The sequence below is a fragment of the Pygocentrus nattereri genome, chromosome 11 (assembly GCF_015220715.1).
Source record: "Pygocentrus nattereri isolate fPygNat1 chromosome 11, fPygNat1.pri, whole genome shotgun sequence".
In the NCBI taxonomy this organism is placed as follows: domain Eukaryota; kingdom Metazoa; phylum Chordata; class Actinopteri; order Characiformes; family Serrasalmidae; genus Pygocentrus; species Pygocentrus nattereri.
Window position 1 is genome coordinate 18,687,871 of NC_051221.1, and position 18,235 is coordinate 18,706,105.

General features: G+C 38.5%; 1 protein-coding gene across 3 annotated transcripts; it reads left to right on the forward strand.

Annotated features, from left to right (window-relative positions):
- Positions 1-301: 301 nt before the first annotated feature.
- hrh2a (histamine receptor H2a) lies at positions 302-17,642 on the forward strand. Of its 3 annotated transcripts, XR_001858723.2 has the most exons (4): positions 302-389; positions 14,046-15,676; positions 16,421-16,538; positions 16,664-17,642. XR_001858723.2 is itself a non-coding variant. In XM_017716918.2 (2 exons), the coding sequence occupies exon 2, from the start codon at positions 14,553-14,555 to the stop codon at positions 15,705-15,707; it is 1,155 nt and encodes a 384-aa protein (XP_017572407.1). In that variant the 5' UTR covers positions 302-389; positions 14,046-14,552; the 3' UTR covers positions 15,708-16,037. The 3 variants fall into 3 exon arrangements, 2 of the variants coding, with proteins under 2 accessions (XP_017572407.1, XP_017572408.1); XM_017716918.2 differs by lacking the exons at positions 16,421-16,538; positions 16,664-17,642 and having other exon boundaries at positions 14,046-16,037; XM_017716919.2 differs by lacking the exons at positions 16,421-16,538; positions 16,664-17,642 and having other exon boundaries at positions 312-389; positions 14,043-16,037.
- The last annotated feature ends 593 nt before the right edge of the window (positions 17,643-18,235 follow it).

Below are 18,235 nucleotides of genomic sequence, written 5' to 3' on the forward strand. Positions count from 1 at the left end.
TCCTTATAAACTACTTGTATTCATTTACATATTTATGATAACCCAAAAGAACATGCACTGAACAGCTCCGGCAACACAGGTCTTTCCTTCTTTCTCACTCCCTCTCTCTCTCTTTTTTACACTCTCTTACTCACTGTCTCTCTCCCTCTCTTCCTATCTCACTCACTCTCTGTATCTCTAACATTCTCACTTTCTCTCTCTCTCTCTGTCTCCCATGTAAATACACTAACAGACACACACGCCTACTTGAAAGCAAACCTGTTAGCCATGTGATTGGCTGAGAGAAAGACTGCGTGAGTGAGCGAGAGAAAGAGAGAGAGAGATAGAGAGAGGAAGAGAGTGAGAGGAAAGAAAGACTGAATGTGTCAAAGAAATGAAGGTCAACTACGGTAAGTCTGTGGCACTGCTGAACTACTGCTATTCTGATCTACTTTTTGTGATTGTCTTATAAACCAATACAGAAATGTTATGGGACAGAAATTGGCAAAGGACACAGCTGTATCTCTAAAGCTAACCAAAACCTGGAACACAGTGTGGAAACATTCAGGAAATATTCTTTGACTGCATTTCTCGCATGAGTGTTAATGGACAGGCTATGTGTTTATGCTGAGTTGTGTTTTCTCATGCGCTGTAAATGTATCATGGGTTTTGAATAAGCTGTCGTACTAAACGCTGCACTGGTGGTAAAGAAGTAACTGAAACACAGCAAGAGACTGGGATAAAAATGAGAGAAGTGTAAGATGATTCAAACACCTTCCTCTTTTAGTCCGCTGAACTTTTTTTCCCCTTTTGGTGCTAACACGCGGGTGTGTGCAATCTTGGAAAGGTGTTTGAAAACAGAGGTCATTATTCTGTATGCATTTGTATCTGTGTGTGTGTGTTTGTGTGTGTGTGTGTGTGTGTGTGTATACACGTGTGTATGCTTAAGTAGCTTTGGAAAATATGTTAATGCACAGTCAAGTAGAGAAAGTGTACAAAGTCCACTGGTTTGTAATTAAGAATGCACACGTGAGCGAGGACACAAGTGAGAGAGAGAGAGAGAGAGAGATCGCGCTACTGAGAAAAAACGAAAAGAAGAAAGATTCTTTGATGTATGTATGCATGTTCATGTGGTATATCCCCTCTGTCCTTCATACCTCATTATCATTCATCAGTGACACATGTGCACACGCAGACCACCACGCTATCACAGAAGATGCAGTTACCTAGCAACATAACACCACTGTGGCCTGACTGGACAAACTAACTGCAAAGATGCTGAAAAGCCTGATTGACAGTAAAAAAAACAAAAAAACAAATAATAATAATAAATAAAAAGTGCCTTTAAACCTGGGATCTGATTGCCACAACGAAACTGTCAGCATCAGCTCTTTCCCACAATAACTAGTTCTGGTTTTCACCTCACAGCTCAAACAGAAAAAACTAAGTTTGCAAAAGAAGTGTCGGAGTATCTACAGACCAATCAATTTTTGCAGCAAGAACACAGCAAGATAAGTTCTGTGTGGGTACCGTACATCATCCTGATATAAATCATTCTAATACACTGGTTCCACGTCAGAGTTTGAAACATACTTTAGACTTCTGACTGACTTAGACTTCAGACTAAAATCCTTTGAACTTTGAATGAGTCTATGCTTTTTGTTTATCTTTATACTTGCAAACAGTTGTGCACACAAGGAGAAGCTGACTTAACTGCAGAAAATGTGTTTGAGTAGTGACAAAATTACCCAAAAACTTCTTTAGATTCTGGCACACATTTACCTCAAAACTGTGGCATCGAACAGCTCACCATGTTGCCATGAGGGACAAGGATGCAGTCTTACTTCCTGCTTTAAATTCCAGGGGTGTGACTAACATTAGGCTCTGCATATGGACTAAAACTCTTCGGTAGTTTATGGCTGTTCACTTTAAATTAAATCAAAAAGATCTCTAACAAACATGGGACAGACACATCTCAATAGAAAGTACCTTATAAATGCTGGTTTTGTATATATTTACCTTATTAAAATTTCAATCAATGCTTTGGGTTTAAATAGGTCACAACATAATCCTTGCAAATAGCTGTGGCCTGTGACCTTTTTTACCATCGCATTACAATCTGAACTAATAGGACCAAATCGTCTGTACATGTGTACGGAACACGTAGCGATATTCAGTAACAAGGTACACTGTACTTTTCAACACACAATATTGTTAATGTTACTGTGACAATTTGAAATATCATCACTCAGTTTTAATCAAACAGACAGCAGTTTCAGAGTTTTTAGACATGCAGTGTAGCTGTTATTTATTTATTGTTTTATCTGCACATTCTTTGTGAATGGAAAGTTCAACTTTATATGCATAATTCTACCAACTTAGTTCAAACTGAAATACCTAGACAGAAAATACATGTAGTTAAAAAAAAACAATTATGTATTCAACCTTAGATATATAAGTATCTTTCTATTGGGAGGTGGCCCTCAATTTCAACTTGTGGAAATAATATTTTAAACAATCTTTTATTTTTAATTTGTTTAGTTTTTTTTCCATAAACTTTTTATTTATTTTAAAGCGAAGTTTTGGATTCACAATAAGTCTAATTTTTTAAATTAAAAAAAATATTTAAAAGCTTCAAAACATAAATTTCACATTCAAAAATTGCTTTCTCATGTTTTAATGTCACTACCCAAACATAGAGTTAGAGCAGGAAGTGAGACTGCAACCCTGTCTCTTACGGCCAAATGGTGATCAGTCAGATCCCACTGTTTTGAACTAAATGTGTTCTAAAGGTCAAAAATTAATGTAACTTTAAGGATTATCACTACCAAAACACCTATTTTCTGCAATTATCTAAACATTTTCTGTGTGTTCAGCTGTTCTGTTTGCTAGTCATATGCTAAAAATTTTGGTAAAGTTTCTGTAGTGTTATGATTGGTTTTCTAGTGACTAAAAGCACATGGGAGGCAAATCCAGCCAAAAAGGAAATGAAAACAATAAAATGTAAATGTAAGCCTCTTTTTGCCATTTATTTTTCCAAACATCTGCGCAAATATCCTGACAAAATTGAATATGAAATGAAATGCTTTCATTTGCAGTTTCATTTTTCACATGAGCACGAGCCGTTTGTGACAAAAATAAAAATAAATTGAAGACATTTTCTCTGAGGCCGTTTGGTCTGATAACTTTTCTCTGAGGCCGTTTGGTCTGATAACTTTTCTCTGAGGCCGCTTGGTCTGATAACTTTTCTCTGAGGCCGTTTGGTCTGATAACTTTTCTCTGAGGCCGTTTGGTCTGATAACTTTTCTCTGAGGCCGTTTGGTCTGATAACTTTTCTCTGAGGCCGTTTGGTCTGATAACTTTTCTCTGAGGCCGCTTGGTCTGATAACTTTTCTCTGAGGCCGTTTGGTCTGATAACTTTTCTCTGAGGCCGTTTGGTCTGATAACTTTTCTCTGAGGCCGTTTGGTCTGATAACTTTTCTCTGAGGCCGTTTGGTCTGATAACTTTTCTCTGAGGCCGTTTGGTCTGATAACTTTTCTCTGAGGCCGTTTGGTCTGATAACTTTTCTCTGAGGCCGTTTGGTCTGATAACTTTTCTCTGAGGCCGTTTGGTCTGATAACTTTTCTCTGAGGCCGCTTGGTCTGATAACTTTTCTCTGAGGCCGTTTGGTCTGATAACTTTTCTCTGAGGCCGTTTGGTCTGATAACTTTTCTCTGAGGCCGTTTGGTCTGATAACTTTTCTCTGAGGCCGTTAGGTCTGATAACGTTTCTCTGAGGCCGTTTGGTCTGATAACTTTTCTCTGAGGCCGTTAGGTCTGATAACGTTTCTCTGAGGCCGTTTGGTCTGATAACTTTTCTCTGAGGCCGTTTGGTCTGATAACTTTTCTCTGAGGCCGTTTGGTCTGATAACGTTTCTCTGAGGCCATTTGGTCTAATAACTTTTCTTTGAGGCCGTTTGGTCTGATAACTTTTCTCTGAGGCCATTTGGTCTGACTGCATTTGGTCTGATGTTCAGTTTCACCAGATCTGAGTCAAGATGGTGTTTCTTCTGGAGACTCGAAGTCTTTTATATTGAGGAATGATGGCGATTCTGACACAGACGGCTGAGGATGTACGAAAATGTACCCCGTAGCCCCGCCTAGTGCTAATTAACATATATTTGCATGTTGGTCAGTTTGAAAAGGAAAATGAAAACTGGAAAATGAAAAGTGAATCTCCAGCAGTTGGCGCTGATGTACGTCTTTTCATTCTGACAGTTAAATCGCGTCCACACTGAAAACTGAATCACAGACTAGCACATTGCTGTTCATTTATTTATTTTGTATTTTCATTTTAATTTTGTCAGATTTGCAGCCAATCGCTGTGAAAAAGAAATAAAAAAGAAAGAAAATAAAAAGAAAGTTAACTTTGCATTTTGATTTTAGTTTTGACATCTATTCTGCTTTTCACAAAGAAAAGCCAAAGTAAAGTTTGTGTTTTCTTTTGTCAGTTAGCTTTTTCATTTTAGATTTGGCCGTGAAAAACCAGAATAACGACTGAAATTAAATGACAAATTGGCGTTTTCAATTTATTTTTATTTTTGTCACAAACGGCTCGTGCTCATGTGAAAAATGAAATTGCAAATGAAGGCATTTCATTTCATTTTTGGCAGGATATTTTCACAGATGTTTGGAAAAAGACATGGCAAAAAGAGGTTTGCATTTACATTTTATTATTTTCATTTTCATTTCCTTTTTGGCTGGATTTGCTGCCATAAAAGCAGTGTTCAGTGATTTGTTTTAATAATTTGTTTCAGTTTTTGTCATTTATAGCAAAAATTGTTTAGTCCAAGTCAGTTAAAAGGCTAGTTTTATTTCGACTTCCATGTAATAATCCAGATCTGAGATAGTCAAATGAAAGGCAAGCTCTACAAACAGCAGCAGAGACACGTTTTGTTTTGCAAATAACCCTTGGAGATATTCATGCTATTTGCTGATTGTCCTGTTAGGTCAAATACCTGGTCTAATGTGCTTGTGTCCTTTCAACAGACCTTTAGTCTTGTAACTGCAGTAATGGATTCACAAGGTAACTCTGTGAAACACTATTATATTTAAAGAGCTCATATCATGGAAATTTTCCATGGCTTTTTTGATACTTTTTGATATGTCATATTTGATATTCGTTCACACAGTCCATACAGCCTGTAAATAAAAATGAAGCTGCAAAAACAGCGCATTTTGAATTTAACAAGGTTGGAACCAAGGCACCAGACTAACATACCATCATAAAATATAAGCTCATCAATGTGCATGAATGTACAAAAGTGTTTATTACAGAAATCTTTTCATTTATTTTTAAATAAGCTATGTTTACCATTAATGGTCATGTTTTTGTTTGTGCCCCTATGGGACGTACAATGTGGGAGCCAAGCTGTGTGGGTACTTACATTTTAGCAGACTAGTGCAAAGCTCTAACAAGAACAACTACAGCATGTGACAGATATTAAATAACATATTTTTACTTTGTATGTTTCAGTTTCACAGTTGGAGTATTTCACAATATGGCAACACATAATATTGAAAAATAAATTTAACAGTTATGATAAAGAAAACATGAAAAAAGTTAGTCTGGAGTTCTGTTTACAAGCCTGAAGACATTTACATATGCCACCTATTCAGCCTACAGTAGTCTAGCTTTCCCATTGACACTGAAGTGAAAAGAAGTGCTATTATTGCAGACAGTCTACAGTGGTTATTGTAGCTTCTCAAGGATCCAAACATCCACAGGGAGGTGCTGATGAAAATTTCGGTGCAGGCACATTTCAGCCAACATGAGTTGTGACTAATTTCAATGAGCGGGGGTCACCCAAAAAGAGGACAGGTCACTAACAGAATTAAAGGTACAGCAACATATGCAGCCTGTTTAATTCTAAGGAGAACAAAGAGGCTTAAAAGGCTCACAAATGTCTTAAAAAGACTTGAAAAAGTCTATGTAAAAAATGAACTGCAAATGTTTTTGTTGGATAAAACCACAGCAGTAAGAGGACTTTAGGAGGGGCAATATACAAGAAAATGTAGGATGTGGGCCCTTTAAATGTTCCAGGGATGATACAGTTAAAATAGCACTGAGCTGATCATAAACCAATCACATTTATTTTAAGAGAGTCAACGACAAAGCTTGTCACAATATCATGTTGTCTCTAGAAACATTTTGTCCTCACTTATGCATCTTTTTTTGTAACATTCATAAAAACAGTACAGTACAATTGACAGTACAAGGAAAGCTGCTGGGCTTTGACCGACTATACACTGTACTTTTCTACACCCTACTTGTTTCCTCTTAAAGCTGCATCTTTTATTTTTAGCTGGAGTTCTTTGATGAATCAGTCAGGTCAACCTTACTTCAACAGACAGGCCAGATGACAACACACTGTTTACACAGACTGACGGTTTGTCATTATTTTCCAAAATGCATATATATGCTGCAAATATAGACTGAAATAAATTCCACGTGTTTAGACTTTAAGGAAAAGAACAAAGAGACATCAGATGCACTGGAAAAATCTGATTTGACCAGCCTTCCATATAGAAAGCAAGTCCAAATTAGGTTTGTTTTACAAGCCTATTTTTTCACTTAATCACATTTGTGCAGTCAGACAAACTGCTTGCTTGTGAGCTTTTGAAATGCATACTAATGTGAACATAACTCAAAGGCATATAATTGGATTTCATGTGTTTAGCTTTCTGTTTAGCTCAGACAGGTATCAGAGATGTGAAATAAATATCAGATTTGCCTGACTGTAAAAAAAAAAAAGGGTTCTATCTTAAAGGCAATGGCTATAGAGAACCAGGAGAACTCAATGCTTATATGTTTGTTCACTTCATTAAGTGGTTATTTTTATCAATGCTCTTCCAATTATGCTACATAATTAGCAGTTATGTTTTCTTGTAAGTATTATTATTAATATTATCATTACTATTAATGGTTATAAACTCCATGATACAGAACCTGTTATTTACATGTAATCCACATGAAGATTTCACATAGATGTTCCATTTTGCTACAGGTCACTGCATCTTTTTTGTACTACCTAGAACCCTTTTTGCAAAGAGTGCGGCCAATGATTCTGTTACGAACCACATTCTCCACGGAAATCTGTTACCAGCTGCCATTTTTGAGATGTGATACGCTGATGAAATGTTTATTCGCGCTTCTAATTCCATCGAGTGCTTTCTCAAGACCACTGCAGATGGGTGATTAATTTCTCACATGAATTCATGTCACATACCTCTAAACCCCAAGCGGATGAGATGCTGGAGGAATCTTCCAGCATGTGCATCAGAGATGAGGACATACCTGTAGTAATAAGCCAGGGGCCAAAGATTATTAGGGCATGTGGAGTATAAGAAAACCCGAGGGAGAAAGAAAGAGAAAATGAGACAGCAATGAACCTTTTCACTGTCACATAAACCTTAAAGTCATTTATTACAGTCATTCCGACAACACATAGATTTATAACCGAATACAAAGAAACCGTGACCTTCAGTCACTTTCTTTCAAAGCTCATATATTACAGGAGTGCAGAACATGCATGTCTCCTCCTCACGGTCTCCTAACCTCCTGAGAACTAGTGGTCCCTGGAGCTGTTTGGGTTTAGAATAACCTCTCGGCTCCAACCTAAACAAAAGCTTTGAGCGCTACTCAGAAGGAAACGGCCCTCTGAGTAGCACAGAGGACAAACATCTGTTATTGACTGCAGGATCCAGTTTCAATTTACTGGCTCAATTTACTGAGAGGATACTGATACTGCTCGAGAGATGCAGCTGGTGCAGGTTCTGTAAACAGTTATAGCCTTATTTGAGATACAGAGGATTTCCCTGGGAAGGTACTGGAATTTAAGTGAGTACCTATGGCATCTGCGGCTTTAATCCAGTACAATATAATGTTCAAACTTTTTAATATTCAAGATAATTCAAATGTTTTTACAGGGTGACAGTAATGATGGCAGAATTAATTACTTCTGTTTCCTCCATAATAGTAATCCTGTTTGAATCGACCTCACTGTAACGCAATACCAAAACCTGTTAACAGACATGGCCGTGTGCTGTGATGATGCTAGTGAGCATAACATCTGACGTGAAAGGTCTGGCTCGTTTTAGCTATGACACCACATGATTTGACAGTCAATGTAAAGTTGATCCAGCTCCAAGGGTTTAAGATCACATTATAATTACTGTAAGTCACATTTTTCTGGCTTAGTCACATAACGAGGATATTATGTGCTAAAAACAAAATTTCAAATAAATGGCCTTCGAAATGTTAAATATTAATATTAAACAAATAAACAAGACAATGTAATTTACTTGTTTACTCACTGTTGCTCTTTTTCAACCAAATGGATACTCTAATGCAGACTAATGGTTGTAGTAGTATTAAATTATTGCCCCACCTACCCTGGCTATAGTAATGTCACTGTGCTGGCCTATTTAAATAAAAAGGAATGATTATTTTCTGCTTTAACCTGTTCAACCTAATTAGTGATGTGTGAAGAATGGAGGGCTAAGTCACTCAAAAAAACCCTCCAAAACACTAAAAAACAATGCCAGATGTGACAGAGCACTGTGTACACACATAATGTGCAGGTGTGTGTGTGTCTGTGCATGTGTGGTCACTGAAGGTGAAAGAACATCCAAATGTGTGCCATTCAATCAAGGCTTTTAGATGGTAGACACCATATTTCAGGTGCATCTCTCTTTCTTGCTCATTCTGCAAAAAATCAAATTCACAAAATCTCCTCTTCGCTCCAAACCTCCCTCCAAACGATCAGCAAAGACATCTTTGATGTGTAGAGTTTTTTAAGTGGCTTTTAAGCTTTGCACTGGATCACGAGGCTAATAAGCTAATAACTAATGAAAGCTTAGAATTCTCTGACTGGCACTGTGGAAACCGCTTGCCTAAATCATCACACACTTACCTCATACCAGTGGTGTAACTAGATGAAAATAAACTTATTTTTAATCCATTGATCTATCCAATCATTAGCACATATTTACTTTTTGAACTAGCAGTACCGCGCTGTATCCTTATGACTGGTAAAAAACAGCACCTTTCCTTGCTCGCCTGAAACCAACCCTCCCACTTGTTAAGGTGAGACACACAGCATGACATGCATTGGGTTATGTTCATGTCAGTATGGCTCTCCCTCTCCTTGGAAAAAAAGAAAAAGGGACTTGTGGGATAACTTTAGCTATATGACCACAGAAAACAAAACAAAGTACAAAATATGTGACATAAAAATAAATGGAAAAACACAACAAACCTGAGACATCTAAGTGCCCACCACCCAGAAATGTAAAAAAAAGCTAATGTTGCCTTAAGATTTATCAAGGCAGGCTGTGCACACAACATATGTTAACAATATTAAATCTGATTTTAGTTTGGGGTATGTGCAACTATTTACTATTTCTAGCTTAGGTGTTTAAGTTACATTTACGCCATTTGGCAGGCATTCTTATCCAGAGCGACTTACATTTTGATCATTTTACATAGGTAGGCGAAGGTGGTGTTAGGAGTCTTGCCCAAGGACTCTTATTGTAGGGTGCTTACCAAGGCTGGGATTGAACCTCAGTCTTTACCAACCAGGTTACATGGGCCACTTGAACTGACAGTTAAATGTGTTCTGTTTTCCTCGAGCCTTAGTCACCAAAACAGCAATCGCAGTTTTCACTGCATTTGAAATACTGCTGAAATTTGAAATAATGACTTATTCACTTAACAAAACTGAGGGGCAAAGCACAGTAGCTGTGTGCCACCACTTTAAAAGGAGTAAGATGTAATATTAACAGCAAGCGTTTAAATTTGGTGCTGCAGGCCAAATTCAAAATATTGGAGAGTTGCCCCTAGCCCCTGCTCCCGAGACTCAAACTGATGACACCTACAGAAAAAAACCTACAAAAACAAGTGCAACATTACACTCTGACAGCAAGCGACAATGAGTCATACACTGTTAGCTGATCAGCTAATGTATGCATTTGCAATATTTTTATTGTTGTAAATAATAAACCAGCTCATGTGTCACTTTTTATACCTCTGTCTATATGGCTATGTACGGTGGCCAAAGCATGTTATCCTGGAAACAAAAGCCCACTGCTCCGAACGTACTTGCTACCTTGAAGAAACTGAAGGCAGCTTTTTAGTCTTCAGCTTCTTGTTTAAATTAGCCAGTTCCACTATAAATAGCGGAGCAGTTACATTCTGGCTCCCCAGCATATTGGCCAGCTTCTTGTTCAAATTCTTTAGTTCCACCTTAAATGGTGTAGTAGTTACATTCTTTAGCTTGTTGCTGAAGTTAGCTTTCTATATGCCAGCTTCTTGCAAATTTGAGCAACAAGCTGGCGAAACGAAAGCTAACTTCAGCCCCTCTGCCTTGATAACCCACCTGCACAAAGACCACAAAGTATGAATGCGAGTACTCAAACTCTGAAATTACTTAAAACGCCCATCCCTGCTAGTAGCCGTGATGAATTAGTGAAGGATAGCAAACCTTAATGCTTATTCCAGAGAAAATTAGCAAACTCTGTATCTGTCTTCTTCGTGGGCTTTAAGCTGTTTCCATCTTGTATCACAAATATTTACCAACGTTTTACTATGTCTCTGGTTATGGATGCTGAGGTTTTTTAGGCTGGGATCTAGTTTGTTTGCTTGCTTCGATGGCTGCAGCATACTGCCAGCATGTTTCATATCTGGCATATTTTTTGTACTCACCAATAATGGGTCTGATATGTTTGAGTACCCTACTTAGAATTAAGTAGTTATTAGTGTAAATGAGTGTACCTTATCAGTTAATTAATCTGATTTTATATGATGTAAATTAGCTAGCTATGATACATTAGTTACCTTGAGTCAAGCAGCGCTGCAGTAGAGAAGAGTGGGTTTGGTTCCAGATCAGTAAAGCACTTCCATACAGCTCCGATTACAGCATGTTGATTAGTTTTGATGCTCCACGTTGGCTTCTTTGAGCAAGTTTCTGTAGCACAGTGACATAGTCAGTGTGTCAATAACACTTTTCTGTGTGAGCAGAGCCTTTTTCACTGAGTTTGGTCATCACAGCGCAGCAGTGTACACTCGGCTTACATTACAGCTGATATCGAAATGCATCGGTGCACTTTTATAAGTACATGAGCACAGTATCGGACCGAATCCCAATAATGGTATTGTCATTCATGCATCCCTAGCCAAAACACAAACTTTCCGCTCAAGACTGGAAATTTCAAAGGAGAGCATACTGGCTGTAGTAATGTTGTCGGAGAAGCCTGTATTTCAATTTAGCATGTTTCCCTAATTTCTGATTAAGGAAAAAGAAGAACATGATAACATATCATGGGCATTTTATGATTTACAACAACACATATATTACATAAGTCAACATTCATTTGAGCAACAGGGATTGGCACTGTTAACACAGGATAAATTTGCCTTTATGGATTCCTGCCAAAAAGCCTTTCTAGAAAAAATCTAACCCCTGTCCTCTTAGCCTAACCCTAACCGCTTATGGCAGAAAGACCTTGCAGGCCAACTTCTCCAATGTACCTGTTAGTACAGGCACTGCTCTGCAGTGAAAGCGGTTAGCAGATTTGGATTTTACAGTGGATGAAGCTTTCACACAGGTGTCTAGGCGACTTTCTTAGAAGCTTCAAATATTCACTGATGAATACTGCCAAAGCTCCAGAGCCCAAAAACAGTATTCAGGACAGCCCTAGTATATACATATACAATACACAGTATCAGTTTATTAGACAAATGTCATATCAATGAAATTCTTAGCATTATAATTAAGGTTAAATAAATGCAAAATGTATTTGAAGAAAAAGCTGGTGTTACTCCTTCTATTATTTTGGACGTTAATGTGTTATTAAACATAACAGAACTTTTGAGCAATTGTTTAAAAAAGTTAATGCATGACTAAAATTTGACTAAATAGTTTAGCAACGTAATTACTAAATCTAAACTAAAATGTTTTTAAAAATGTTTTTTTAGCTTTTGTTTACTAAAACTAGACTAAAAAATATACAATATACAATAATTAAATGTCTAAAATGTGACTAAATGTAATTTACATTTTAGTGAAAAGAATGAGACTAAAACAAAACAAAATAAGACACCAAAATTGCCACTGCACAGTGCTTTGACTTGTTTACTCACTATTGCTGTTTCAAAAATGTAAACACTCTCAAGGCATGCCAATCTAGCCCCTAATATTGTTTACCTAAATGTTTGTTTGACAGTTTATTTAAAATTTTGAAATGATAAATAATGACTGCGTCATGTTTACAGATTCTGAAAAAATCTATTTGAAAACAGTACTCTGGATGAGAAGCATTATGAAAAAGAAGTTGTCTGAATCCCAGCAAACACACAACATTGTTATGATGTTGCCAAAAGTCTGTGTTGTCTGTGTCAACTGAATAAGGTCTATCACAACGTTGTCACAACCTAATTGTTGAGTAATGTTACTGAACAGCGTTACAACTACCTGTTGGCAACTTAGCAAAATTCCATGGTGTTCCATTAACAACATAATGGAACTTATTCCAGGAGGCTGTGACGTACTGACAACACTGCCACTACACTGTCACAATGTTGTCAGAAAAGACTTTCACAACTTTCTGAGGAATTACATTTCAACGCTGTGGGCACCAAAACAGTAGGCGCTCACAACGTTTTCACAACATAACTGTGTTTGCAGGGATAGTGCTGATGGAAGCTAAATAGCGAGATATGTTAGTAAGAATTTGGATCTTTCTGTCAGTCATAGGTGTACAACTGGGTCAGTATGTATACAAGTATGTGTACCTGCCCCACCATGCAATTGACCCAATCACCCCCCCCCCCCTTTAACGCCACTGCCGCATACTGAGTCAAGCTGTAATCACAAATAGAGTTGTTGTGAGGCACTCATGTAGTTGCAGGTGTCCTAAGTCTGAATGTAGCATGCTTTTACATATATATATATATATATATATATATATATACATACATATATATATATATATATATATATATATATATATATATATATATATATATATATATATATATATAGATAAATATCCTTTACTCCAAATTATTGCTTTAAAATCTCTCTCACACACACTGAAGGAAGCAGCTGTCAGGTTCTCTCTCAATCTTCCCTCAGCTCGATGCACAGGCTGTGGGAAAGGGTCCATATAGGGGAGAGGAGGGGCTGCCCAGATATGGAAAGGGTTTACTGGGTCTACACCACAGCCAAAAGACTTTGCAACACAGCCTGTGTGTTTTGATTGCATGCGTGAGCATGAGAGAGCAAGCGAGATCTATATATATTCCCATTTCACAAAGAATATTAATGACTGTCCAAGAATGTGGAAGGGAGTCAAGAGTGTGTGTGTGTCTGTGTGTGTGTCAGAGAGAACAAGAGAGAGAGAGAAAGAGAGAGAGGCAAAAACAAAGAATGAAAAAAGAAAGAGAGAGAGAGATTGCATGTGTTCTTTGAACAGTGAACAAAGTGAAAATAATGTGCGGATATGAGACATTATCTTTGCCTATGCTTTGATCCTAATGTCCTCTCTGTGATTTAGCCTGGGCAAAGGGGTTACATGAGCACTGCATTGTTCTGTCACACGCTCAGTTTCTTGCTCTCACTCTCTCTCCCTCTATCTCAGTTTGTAGTGGGTGTCTGAGCGTAGTTGAGTGATTAGGCAGGAATTATCAGTCTTTAACACTCTAGTCCTGTGGCCAAACTTCCATTAAATCATAGACAGTGAAAGCAAATAAACGACATTGACGCAACCACCCAGCCGCACTATCACACAACCCCCCTCTTCCACTCTCTTTCTCGCGCCTTCACAAACATGTGATTTATCATGTTATCAGTGTTACAGTATTTCCATGCTTAGTCTTCACCTTTTATCAAAGGGAAATGAATTTCTACCTGTACACAAATGAGGAAATAGGATAGTAGTTATTGTTCTCAGAAACTTCACCACACAGTTAACTAAACAGGGTATGGTTCTCTATGCTAAAATCAGTTCCTTTCTCTTATCAGCAGGAGTGAGCAGAAAAGCACAATGCACTGACCTGCAGTCACCAGAAGATGGCGCCAAAGTCTGATCTGATAAAATGGAATCTGCTAAGGGCATGTGGACTCAGGGAAGATGGATTCTTCATTGAAAGAACACAGTGGATTTTGGTTCATATTTCAGAAGAATAACAAACCGTTTGCATCATTTTAATACTCTAATACTCCGTTTGAATAATTAGAAATGTCAAAACTCTCACCAGTAAGGCAAATAGCCATTGCTAATGTTGTAGCAGCCGAACATCTTGCAATAAAACCAAAATTACGCTTTCCTCTGCTTGTGCTCACACACCCAAACAATCATTTGAAGAACACCAACTGGTCTCCAGACACAATTTTCAGAATATACAATGTGAAGGAGGCTACATGGTACATGTGTAGCAAACCAGCAGTTATGTGTTTTAAACAGACATTTGCCAAATGAATTAACACAAACTCACGGACTCTCCTTTTCACACACACTCACAGAGTGTGAGAATGTTGTCTCAAATAGCTTTAGGTGTGACTCTGTCTCTCCTTATATTGCTAACGGTGTGTGGGAACGTGCTGGTGTGTCTGGCTGTCTTTGCCACACGGCGCCTGCGCAGTGTCACCAACTGCTTCATCGTTTCTCTGGCCGTGACTGATCTTCTGCTGGGCATTCTCGTTCTGCCTTTTTCCACCCTCCTGGAGGTCACTGGAGACTGGCCGCTGGGAGCTCACTTCTGCAACATCTACATCTCACTGGACGTCATGCTTAGTACTGCCTCCATCCTTAACCTGCTGGCCATTAGCGTGGATCGCTTCTTTGCGGTAACGGCACCCTTGCGCTACCCAACCCTGTTGCTGCCATGGCGCGTAGGTGCCTCCTTGGCGACGATTTGGCTCGTATCAGTGGGCGTGTCTTTTGTGCCCATTCACCTGGGATGGAACACAGTGGACCACACAGTGCAGAATCACGGCGAGGGTGACCCAGCCCGAGGCTGCCGCTTTGAACTGAATCCCACCTATGTGGTAGTGGACGCTTTTGCCACTTTTTACCTCCCCCTGCTGGCCATGTGCTGGATGTACCACAGGGTGTTCCGCATTGCACGTGCGCAGGCCAAACGCATTGTCTCCACGTATCGCGGGCCCAACGCTGCCTTGAATTCTTCATCATTACCAGGAGTGACGGCATTAGCACTGCGCGAACACAAAGCTACAGTGACATTAGCAGCAGTGCTGGGTGCCTTTGTTATTTGCTGGTTTCCGTATTTTACATTTTTCACCATTATGGGGATACGAGAAGAGACAAATCTCCCAAGGACAGCTTACTCAGTAGTGCTGTGGCTAGGCTATACTAACTCTGCTCTGAACCCCCTTCTCTATGCAGCTCTCAACAGAGACTTCAGGTCAGCTTATGGCAGGCTGCTGTTTGGAGGGAAAGAGATTAAAACACCCACAGGAACGCCCCCTGTAGCTGTGGAGGTGGGGCTGATGGATGGACACACCCCTGCATGCAGCAGGGTGGAACTTATGCCTGAGGGCTGTATAATGCTGCAGGACATGAACACAGGGAGGAGGGATGGTAGCAATGGGACAGCTGTTACCATGGTTACTGTTCTGTCCAATGGCCATAACAGGTACTGGAGGCACAAAACTATAGACCTCTAAGGTTGTGCAACATGCCCAAATAGGGAACTCCAGGTCTAAACTGATTTTCCCTATGGGAAATATGAATGATGTTACCTAAACTAATGCTACCACAAAAATGTTCCAAAGATGATGGTTTGTCCTTTTGTCTCTAAGTCTGCTACATGACTGGTTGTTAACCAGTCATAATAAGAATATTGCTACACACATGCTACAAGCAAGCTACTAGTTTTCCTGGAGGCAAATTGTGTTAGACTAGGTCTTGTCCAATGCTAATGGTTAAATTACAAAATAGCAACAACTCCTCAGAGTGTGCAAGTATTTTGAGAATGTAATAAACATTACAATGGAAAAAAGTGTAAGTGAAATTTTTTAACATATATAAAATTTACTTAACATATATAATGTTTCGCATTAAAAGACTGTTGTAAGATTATTATCTGGTTATTGTATTTTTTTATTGACATTTAATTTCACCTGTCTCATTTCACTGGCAAATCATCATTGTTTCAAACATTATTTCTTGAGAAATATTACATATATTGACTAGATTTAATATGTTTCACTTTGCTATCACTCTTTTTAATACAGGTTCACAGTACACTATGTAAACACTAACTTTAGTAGTACAATTGATTGATTTTACATTTATCATAGAATCTCTTTAACTTTCTTCTCTCTCTCTCTCTCTTTCTCTCTCTCTCTCTCTCACACACACACACACACTCTGTTAGTTCATAATGTCTAGAAAAAGGCTGGATGCTGCAACTGTCTCCTTGGAAAAAGCCCCTGACTCGAGTTAGATCCCATGTCCTAACAGCAACCCTCCGTAGGAATGGGTAATACAGAAAGGTAACTAAAATGAAATGCAATGTCTGAATAAACAAATAAAATAAAGAGTAAAACAATTCTGTGAAACAGTTCTGCTGTGGAAAGAGTAAATGTGAGATTGATTCTTTCTCCCTTATCTTTTGTAGGGGTTTTCAAAAATCACCACAATATAAGGAGACGTTTTGTCCACTGAGCCAATGACCACTCAATATGGCAAATCAGCATCAAGTGGGACGAATGATAAAGAGCACTAGATCCTACCAGACCAAGTGAAGAAAGGCAACTGGATGACAAATGAAGGCTACGTGAAAAAAAAACATCTAAAAATTATATTTGCACTGGCTTCTGCAGGCTAGGCAGTGTTGGAATTCATTACTGCCCTCTAGTGGTCACTAGATGTGCCACAACCAAAATGTGAATGTGTAGACTCAACAGGCATGTACTACAAAAATGGAATCATGCTACTTAGGCATAGAATAAGAACACTGGGTGGCTTGTTCTTTTGGACTCTTAAATGGAAAATGTCAATCATTGTAACGCAAAACATATTTAAACATAAAGTATGCTGACACTGTAGGAATTAGGGATGGCCAAACTGGGTCGATGCAGACATTCTTTAGCGGACTGCATATCGGTCCTATTAAGTCTGATTCACTTATGAGCCTTTGTTTCTTTTTTTTGTGCCGTTTTATGCACGGCACTGCTGTTGTATTATGGCCACAGTATAATAGTTTTAACTATGCATATGTGTGCGCAAGTTGGATGCCGCACATATGTGCTGCATTCATTTAAAGCATAGGTTTTGCACATTCTCATAATGCAATACCAACATAAATGGACAAAGCCACAATGTGATGCTATGCTATGTGTGATGTGCTGTCAACAGCACACTGAACAAACTAAGACAACAGTCACTTCTGCTACATGCTTTTGCAGTGAAGCATAACAATATGGTCTTCTCAGCTGTCACCTGTTGCCATGCTAAAAACTGATCTTCCCATAGCATTAATTGGCAACCTAGCACATCGTTGTCATCCAATGAAAGGCAAGTTTCTCCAAAATAATCATTTTAAAGAAGAAGGCAAAAACATGTTTCCCTTACAGCGTTAATTTTATTCCAAGTGATTTTAGAGCATTTCTACAGAGCCTTACTGGTGACATCCTGTATAAATAAAAATAATGCGCCTTATTAACACGTGGGAACGAGATCCTAATACATGGCCATGACTTAGTAAGGCGTGGGAATGAGATGATTAAGTCGTGGCCATGACTTAGTAAGGCGTGGAAACGAGACTGCAGCTTATTAAGTCGTGGCCACGCATTAGGATCTCGTTCCCACTCTTTACTAAGTCGTGGCCATGACTTAATCATCTCATTCCCACACCTTTCTAAGTTGTGGCCACACATTATTTTTATTTATACAGGATATCACCAGCGGGGCTCCGTACATTCATGTCCATTCATCATAAAATTTTCAAACATAAAGGACAGCTGGTGTGTTGAACGGATGTAGAAAATAAAAATGGTTTTCTCTGGACAGCGATGATATATTACCTAAATTGTGTTGCTGTGTTCTCTATGAAAACACAAAAATCGTCTCAGATTTCTACTGGTTGATACTGAACATTAAAGTACTCCAATTAAATCTGTGGGCAAAAACTGGATCAGGACATCCCTAGTAGGAATAAATGTTTACTTGCTTGAATTTATGGTGTTTG

Bases quoted from the DNA above. Each gene is read 5' to 3' on its own strand.
- hrh2a (XM_017716918.2), top strand. From the start codon at position 14,553: ATGTTGTCTCAAATAGCTTTAGGTGTGACTCTGTCTCTCCTTATATTG.